Genomic DNA, 9,170 nt, shown 5'->3' with positions numbered 1-9,170 from the left:
TGTGAGCAGCTTGTTCCAATGTGGGTCAGGTGCGATCATTCAGAGCAAGGCATTTTGCACCAGATTGGCCACAGGAGTTGTCGGAAGGAGGCGTACAAGGCCTTAGGGGCTCCACTCTGGATTTGTGTAGAGTTTACTCCTTAGCCTTTTTATCTCCCAAAAATGTCCTGCAAGGCGATGGGTATGGATTGCTCCTCAGGGTTTACTCCAAAAGCTCTTCTTATTAATGGGTATAGCGGTAAATCAGTGGAGGTTTAGGATCAGAGTTTACCTTCTCCTCGATGGGCTCCTTCCCCAGGTTGACGAGCCCCGCCTGCCCCTCACTTCCCTGTACAGCACATGCAGAAATCGCTTTCTTGACCATTGGACCCACTCTTGGTCTGGTCTGCCCAGTCCACCAGAGCCTGTCTTCACATGCAGGGGAAGCCCCTTATTCACTGAGGGTTTGAGACCCATTGGCTCCCCTCACCTGGTTTAGCTGGGCAGTTGAAGCTGTTCCCCAGGGTGTGGCCACTGTCACATGTTGACCGCTTCTAGGAGCCACAAGAGAGCTGAGTGCAGGGTGGGGACCAAAGGTGGACAAGCTACCTCAGGAGGAGCATGACGTGTCCCCCGCCAGAGGTATTGCCCTTCCCCTAACACCCCATACACCCCAGAGTGAATTATAGAGCCCAGGATTTTGAGGAAGCCATGTGGTTTAAATGCTGGACTACATGCAGTCCAAGTTAGAGAAGTATCAGATAACGAGAAATAAAACAGTTTTGTTTCTTCCTTGCCTGAATTGGGGGTGGTGAGGGGTGTGCAAGTGTGTGTAGAAAGCAGCCTACCGTACAAAGGGGGAAAATTACATTCTTTGCTGCATTTGGTTGTCGCCTCCACTCATCACTGGGATATGGCCCTCGGAGGGTTGCGCAGAACAGAATGCGGCCCTTCGGGGCTGGGGAAAAGTTCCTAGTCCTGGCCTCTGCACTAAACAGTCCTAAAAAGAGAGGTTTCCAAAGGGTTACCTGTGGTGACAAGACAATGCCTCAAAGCAATGAATGGCAAACTGCCATATAGTATGTCTCATTTGCACCTCTTGAGTGAATCACTGCTACGGGCCTGTCTATTTTCAGTCACAAGATTAAGCCTTTTGAGCAGCCTCTGGCTGTGAAAAGTTTGGGAAACACAAATTTATTGTAAGCTATAAAGATCAGGAACATTTTACCCAAGAAAACCTGATAAAAACTACCAGAGATCCTGCACAATTAAGCACTGAGCTGATTATTTTTAAGATTTTTGGGGAAAGAGCCATATTCAGCTGCCCCTGAACAATAGCAGAAGGCAGTGCAATAAGAGTTCCCACAAGCTCATTGAGGTCCCCTCCCCAAAACGGTTAGAGGGGCAGGAGAACCCCCAGAATAGTGGGGTGGGGGGAGAAGAGGGGGGATCGTTGACTGTAGCAAAGCAGAAGAACGAATTGGAAGGGACCCCAAGGATCATGCAGTCCAACCCCTTGCAATGCTGGAATAGCAACTAAAGCATCCCTCACAGGTGGTCATCAAACCTCTGCTTAAACACCTTCAAGAAAGGAGAGTCCACAACCTCCAAACGGAGACCGTTCCATTGTAAGCATTTCTTACTGAACTAGCTGGGACCTTGTGGTCTGATTCTGCAAGGCTGCTCTTTATGTTTTTGCATATTTTCCAGGCAGGTTAGCCATCTCTCTCCAACTTAAATAAAATATTGGCGGGGGGGGGGGGGGGAGGTAAGCTTACGCCACATAATCACAAAACGTTTGAATGGCAATGCCTATCAACTTGGGGGGGGGCAGCCCTGTCAAATATTTTATTGGTGAATGGACTTCGGTCCCTAGGAGTTGGCTCCTCTCTCTCTCTCTCTCTCTCTCTCTCTCTCTCTCTCTCTCAGAGGGACTCATGGGGTTAAACGCACAGAGCCCTGGCGCTTAGAGCGTCCACAGAAGCGGAGGAAGGGGGAGGTGTGGCAAGAGAAGCCACCTTCCTGCCCCCTCCCCTTTCTCTGAGAAACGTGGAGGAGTTTGGGAGGCTGCAGCAGAGGGCCTCAGGGTGCCTTGCAAGGGCTGCTGGGAGCAGGTGAGTCGAAGCCGAATGGATGCCTGGGTGCAGGAGCAGCAAGGGGGAGGGGATAGAGCCATAGCTACAAGGGGGGGGGGGCCAAAATCCATGGCTGCAGAGAGAGAGAGAGAGGCACTTCCAGATCAAAAGGGTGCAAATGTTGCTGTGCATATAGATGAGGCCCCTTTATTGCTCCTTCCCTCACCCAAAACCAGGGGTCAGCAACCTTTTTCAGCAGGGTGCCGGTCCACTGTCCATCAGACCATGTGGGGGGCCGGACTATATTTTTGGAGGGGAAATGAACGAATTCCTATGGCCCACAAATAACCCAGAGATGCATTTTAAATAAAAGCACACATTCTACTCATGTAAAAACACCAGGCAGACCCCACAAATAACCCAGAGATGCATTTTAAATAAAAGCACACATCCTACTCATGTAAAAAAACGCTGATTCCCGGACTGTCCGCGGGCCGGATTGAGAAGTCGATTGGGCCACATCTGGCATTAGGTTGCCTACCCCTGCCCTAAACAGCCCAATCAAGGGCATGGGCAAACCTGTTTCTAGGTTAATGTCAAGGTGCTGGTTCTTTCCTTCAAAGCCCCACATGCCCTAGATCTCTGGAGGGAAACCCAGTTCCCTCCAGATTTTCCATTGGCTGGTACCCAAAGGAGCTGGAGCCCACCCACATCTGGAATATGCGCCAGGTCCACCAAGGCTGGTGTCACCAGAGAATAATTGTAGAGTTGGAAGGGACCCTCAAGGGTCATGCAATCCAACCCCCTAGCAAGACCCCATCGCATATTTCTTCTGAGGGAAGCTGCCTCCGCTTCCAGCAAATAGATTGCCCTTGGTGAAATCAGGCACAGAACGCTCTGTGGAGCTACCCAGAACCTGTGGGATTCATTGCCACATGACAATCTGTTGGAGCAAGAACAGCAGGATGTCATGTGGCACCTTAAAAGGTGGCCAAATTTATTGCAGGCATTTGTTGATTTGTTTAAGGTGCAGTGAGCTGCTTTGCTGTGCTTGACAACATGAGAGTTGCCCTGATGGATCTGACCAAACATAAAAGGCCCATCTACTCCTGCACCCTGTTCTTCATGTGGTCAACTGGAAAGCTTGTTAGGGGTTGCCTCCTCCCTGCCTCCGATACTGAGTAACGCTTACAATGTTTGGGGCTGTTTAGTTTAGAAAAAAGGCAAGTAATGGATGTGAGGGATGGTAGAGGTTTGTAAGATTGTTCATGGTGTAGAGAAAGCAAACAGGCATATGTTTTTCTCCCTCATAATAGTAGAATTTGGGGCCTTCTAATGTAGCTGAATGTTGGAAGATTCAGGATAGGCAAACCCTGCTTAGTGCTATTGAATTCCACTCTTACCATGTTACAAAAGCTCTAATTGTTGTATTGTCCTTTTAATTATCCACTCATTATTTATTGCTGCACTGTGCAAATATTTGTTGACTGTAAGAACCTGTCCTAATATTATATTTTGCATGCAACTTTTATACCTTTATGATAGATTTAGATCACTATCGCATTGCATATAAATATCAGTGTTTGTAGAGAATAAAACAATAATTTAAAAATTGCACTGTGCACTCATTAAAGCTCCTTTTTTCTTTTTGCATCTTGTTATCACTGAAGAAGCAGTATCAAAGTGCAATATCAGTAAGAGAAGATGCACACACAATAAAAACAGACTGTAAGAATGGCAAACAAATTCCAAAAATAATTGTTCATGTTACTGACTTACAGACCCCAACAAAAGTATATAGCTTTGCATTTTCCTGTATTTTATTGCACCTAATAGTTTATAAATATACATTTCCCCATAAAACAAAGATAATGTTGCTTTCCTTCCAACAAGCTCTGTCAATTTTACCATATATGCTATTTCTCATGTTTTGGTTATCTCATTTCCCACTGTCAGGGTATTTCCCCCCCCCCCCAATTGTGGCAGATTGTTGTAAACAAGCCTTAATTTATTTTTTAGTCCTGGAAGCACAGCTAGGAATAAAGATGGAGGAAGAGGAACCTTCTGCAACCAAACCAGAAGACAGCTCAGTGGAAGAAGACGGAGACGGCCATGTTGTCCGGGTTGGGACTGTCCATGAGTTTCTGACTGGGGAAGGCCCTCCACAAGTTAAGCAGGAGCCCGAGGAGGGGCTGCAGCAACGCTGGGAGAGCCAGTGGCAGCATTTCCTAAAGACGGTAGAGTCACCCCCACAAGAGAGGAGCAGCTCCCAGCAGCCTGATCCATGGCCAGAGGATGACACAATGGAATGTCAGTTCTCCTTGAAGAGAGCCGCTGACGTCATGCAGGGGCCAGGAGGAGAGGGTACGGCTCAAATCCATCTTGATGTGTGTGGAGAGGCCCATGAAAACCTGGACTCTTGTGTGAAAGTGAAGGAAGAGATACTGGAGGAGGAAGCTGACGTGGAGGACCAACCCCAGCACTTCCATCAGTTTTGTTACCAGGATGCTGATGGGCTGCAAGAGGTATTCAGATGACTTCAGAAACTTAGGGAAGGGGGATAGCTCACTAGAGGAGCATCTGCCTTGCATTCAGAAGGTCCCAGGTTCAATCTCTGGCATCTCCAGGTAGGGTTAGGAAAGAAACTCACCTGAAACCCTGGAGAGCCAGTCAGTGTAGACATTAGTGAGCTAGATGGACCAATGATCTGGCTCAGTACAAGGCAGCTTCCTCTGGGCTATCTGTAGATGTGGAGAAGGGTGGATGCCAAGGGGAAGATCTCAAGAGCTGCTGATTCTAGAGCAGGTGTCAATGGGTGATGCCAGGGCAGCCAGGTGCTTGGGTCTGGTGGCTGTCAGCTAGATGGGTGGTGGTGGTGGAGAGAAGCAGTGTGGCCTGCTGTGCTTTCAAGAGCCAAGAGCGATTTGCTCTGTGGAAATCGGCAGCTGCAGCTTCCTTGGTTTCATGGCATGGAAATGAACCTTCTGCTAATTGCTGCAGATAAACTGCTGCGTAAAGGCACAGGGGCTGTTTGAACCTTGACAGAGCCCCAAACTGGCAAATACCTGGGTCAGACAGGCAGGTTGTCTATCTGGAGAGCTGTGATGCATCCCTGACCACTGGCCATCCTGTTGCCCTAGGAAAGATAGACCTGCACACAACCTGGAGATACCTACGTGGAGACATTTCCTGCCTTCACAACTTTAGACGGATTAGGGAATTGAGCCTCTTTATCTTTTCTTCTGTTGAGCTGGCTAGCTTGGCAAGGGGGAGCTAAATGTAGAGGGAGTGGAAAGTAGACCAAAGCATTAATCCTTGCAAGCATTTTGTTGTGCCTTAACCATGTCTCCATTTTCTGTTTCAGGCGCCAGGGCCCCTTGATGTTGTGACTGTAAAATCCCCGAAATCGGAGGAAGATCCATTGGACATTGTAAAGTTGCAGCTCCCCCTGGAGGTCAAGCAAGAATATGACTGGGAGGCAAGCTCAGCGGGTAAGGATTTGAAGCAGGGCTAGCTCAACCAGCCTAAATACCTCTCAGGGATCTTCTTGAAGCCTCTGTAGATAGTGCAAGATGTTATATGCCAGCAGCGGTTTGCAAACAATAATGACGATGATCTCAATTCTCCAACAATAAAAATAGTCTTCTCTGGCGATCACTCATAGCTGAGAAGGATTGTCTTCCATGAACACGGTCTTAACAGTGAGTCCGTAAGTGACTGTGGAGGCCAATTCTGGATCCACACGTCCTTTCTGGGTGGGAGTTGATCACGGTGAGGGTTTGCCAAATGTTCCTTCATCTTAACACGTTCCTCAGCAGTAATCGTAATATAATTGATAATCTCAGTTCTTCAGGTACTGATTATTTAGGTAGCCAAAATGGCACCATCCACACACAAGGGGAAAGTGTCTGTGAACTTGGGCCTGACCCTGAAGATTTGAAGAACTATTGGAAGAGGGAATCTAAATGTGAAGATAGCTCAGTTTGTTAGACCATGATGCTGATAATGCCAAGGTTGCCAGTTCAATCCCCATTTGGGAGAGTGGCATATTCCTGTATTGCAGGGGGTTGGACTAGATGATCCATAGGGTCCCTTCCAACTCTACAATTTGATGATATTATGTGTGTGGGGTGTGTGGAATTCCCGAACCGCCTAATGAGGACTGAGCCATGGTCATGGAAAGTTTATGGATCGTGCGGGGTGGAAGGGGGGTGGATTGGAGTGACTAGAATCCTGAAAGGGAGTACTCTGAGTTGCTACATTATGTTGCATGATTTATGAGTTCTTACGATACTTTAAATAAATAAGTGGGTCTCTTTCGTTTCAGAATATGATGGTCAGGTACTGAAGAACGAGGAAGAGACCTTTGAGCCGGAAAAACCTGGGGACATGGATGCCTGTGGCACACCGTTGGAAAGAGCTGAAGGAATGTTTTTCTGGGGGCCTGGGATGGAAGAAAAGTCTGGAAGTCAACAGGGGATAGACTGGCACTTGGGAAAGAGCGTAGAGCAAGGCTTCCTGTATGGGGAAGAGGGCCAAAACTTTTATGAAACGACCTTCCCATTTAGGAAAAAGACGAGTTCCAACAGTGGACAGCAATGTCACCTGGACATTGATCTGCCTGAGGGTCAGCAAATACGAGCAAAAGATAAACTGCATAAATACACGCACTGTGGAAAAATCTCTAATAGCAGCAAAGCATCCCTGCTTCCCCACGAGAGGACCCCCGCCGGAGGGAAAGCATACATCTGCTCCGAGTGCGGGAAAAGCTTCAGCTGGAGAACAAACCTTGTTAAACACAAGAGAATCCACACGGGGGAGAAGCCGTACAAATGCCCGAGTTGTGGCAAAAGCTTCAATGCAAAATCCACCCTGATCAAACACGAGCGTTCACACACAGGGGAGAAGCCGTATGAGTGTACAGAGTGCGGAAAAGCCTTTGGCGAAAAGGGGATACTTGTTAAGCACCTGAGAATCCACACAGGAGAAAAGCCCCACAAATGTTCAGACTGTGGCAAGAGCTTTATTGAGAGGGGCGCCCTCATTAAACACGAGAGGACCCACACAGGAGAGAAGCCCTATGAATGTCCTGACTGCGGGAAAACCTTCAGGATCAGCTGCCACCTTAAACTCCACAAGAGGACGCACACCGGCGAGAAGCCGCACAAGTGCTCCGACTGCGGCAAAGGCTTCAGCGAGAGAGCCTCTCTGGTGAAACACGAGAGGACCCACACGGGAGAGAAGCCGTACGAGTGCTCCGAGTGCGGGAAAAGCTTCCGGATCAGCTTCCAGCTCGTGATTCACAAAAGGACCCACACGGGCGAGAAACCGCACGAGTGCTCCGACTGCGGCAACAGCTTCAGGGAGATCGCCTCCCTTATCAAACACAAGAGAACGCACACGGGAGAGAAGCCGTACGAGTGCACCGAGTGCGGGAAGAGCTTCAGGACCAGCTTCCAGCTGAAGACCCATAGAAGGACGCACACCGGAGAGAAGCCGTATCACTGCCTGGACTGCGGGCAAAGCTTCAGCCAGAGATCACGCCTCGTCATACACGAGAGGACCCACACCGGGGAGAGACCGTACGGCTGCTCTGAGTGCGGGAAAAGCTTCGTCTCCAGCTCTCACCTTCGAAAACACACCATTGTGCACACGGGAGAAAAGCCCCACCAATGCTCGTACTGTGAAAAAAGCTTCAGTAAGAAATCCAACCTTGTTGTGCACGAGAGGATCCACACGGGAGAAAAGCCGTACGAGTGCTTGGTGTGCGAGAAAAGGTTTTGTAGCTCCTCTGTTTTTCATAGGCACATGAAAATCCACCCGGGAGAGGCATCCTAGGGATATTCACGTCCTAAGGAAGAGTTTGGCATAAGACCCAGAGAACTGAGGGGAACATAATGTAATGTCACTGGAATGGGGTGATAATGGAAAGGGAAACGTGTTTCAGGAAATGTCTAAATAGCCACCCATGGATTTGTTGTTGTTGTTCTCTCTCTGTCTTGGAACAGTGGCCATAGCTCAGTGGTAGAGTATGTCTTGCATGCAGGGGAACCAAGGTTCATTCTCTGGTATTTCCAGGTAGTTCTGGAAATCTGTCTGAATCCCTAGAAAGCTGCTGCCAGTCAATGTGGACAATACTAAGTTAGATGGGCCAATGGTGAGTGATTAGTGCAATAATACAGCTTCTTGTACATGATGCATTCTCTTTTCCCCCCTGCTATGGAATAAATGTATGTTTTGAGGATGGCACGTGAACAGCCAACATTGCCTTACACAGAGTCTCAGTGTTTGCAGTTGCTCATTGTGGGCCCGTGTGGTGTAGTGGTTAAGAGTGGTGGACTCGTAATCTGGGGAACCGGGTTCGCTTCCCCGCTCCTCCACATGCAGCTGCTGGGTGACCTTGGGCTAGTCACACTTCTTTGAAGTTTCTCAGCCCCACTCACCTCACAGAGTGTTGTGGGGGAGGAAGGGAAAGGAGAATGTTAGCCGCTTTGAGACTCCTTCGGGTAGTGATAAAGCAGGATACCAAATCCAAACTCTTCTTCTCATTGGCCCTGGGTCTGTGGTCTAACAGGTGTAGAGTGATTTAGATGGGAGAGGAGAACATTTCGAATTTCTGCAGTGGTATCCTTGAAGACCTACAGCCGTTCTGAACTCCCTACATAATACCAGTCACTCCTCCCAGTCTGTGGTCAACAGCTATTTTAAACCTTTACCTGTTCAGATGTAACCGCTGGGGTTTTTCATGATGGCTGGGGGTAATGGTGTAGAATTGGAAATTACAGTACAGAAAACATCCTTGGAACTCCAAACTGCACTGGAGCCTTCATAAAGTTGGCACCATCCAGCTGGGCTGACTGGGGCTGATGAGTTGTAACCCAAAACACCTGACACCAGGTTGAAAAAGGCTGCTGTTCTGGATACAGTGGTACCTTGGAAGTCAAACGGAATCCGTTCCGGGAGTCCGTTCAACTTCCAAAATGTTTGTAAACCAAGGCGCGACTTCCGTCAGAAGCCGTGGAAGCCATGTCGGACATTCGGGTTCCAAAGAATGTTCGCAAACTGGAACACTCACTTCTGGATTTGCAGCATTTGGGAGCCAAAACATTCAAGTCA

The 9,170-nt window shown here is 48.5% G+C and overlaps 1 protein-coding gene across 1 annotated transcript; it reads left to right on the top strand.

Moving 5' to 3' along the window:
* The first annotated feature begins 1,942 nt into the window (after positions 1–1,942).
* Positions 1,943–8,332, top strand: LOC308580513 (uncharacterized protein). Its single transcript, XM_081182246.1, has 4 exons — positions 1,943–2,093; positions 4,074–4,579; positions 5,419–5,545; positions 6,382–8,332. Exons 2-4 carry the CDS (start codon positions 4,100–4,102, stop codon positions 7,890–7,892), a joined length of 2,118 nt encoding a protein of 705 aa, XP_081038372.1. The 5' UTR covers positions 1,943–2,093; positions 4,074–4,099; the 3' UTR covers positions 7,893–8,332.
* The last annotated feature ends 838 nt before the right edge of the window (positions 8,333–9,170 follow it).

Source organism: Podarcis bocagei, assembly GCF_964188305.1.
Source record: "Podarcis bocagei genome assembly, chromosome: 2".
NCBI lineage: Eukaryota > Metazoa > Chordata > Lepidosauria > Squamata > Lacertidae > Podarcis > Podarcis bocagei.
This window is presented reverse-complemented; position numbering and strand designations above follow the sequence as displayed.

Bases quoted from the DNA above. Each gene is read 5' to 3' on its own strand.
- LOC308580513 (XM_081182246.1), top strand. From the start codon at position 4,100: ATGGAGGAAGAGGAACCTTCTGCAACCAAACCAGAAGACAGCTCAGTG. The intron at 4,580-5,418 runs GTATTCAGATGA...TTTCTGTTTCAG, and splicing joins ATGCTGATGGGCTGCAAGAG to GCGCCAGGGCCCCTTGATGT. The intron at 5,546-6,381 runs GTAAGGATTTGA...CTTTCGTTTCAG, and splicing joins CTGGGAGGCAAGCTCAGCGG to AATATGATGGTCAGGTACTG.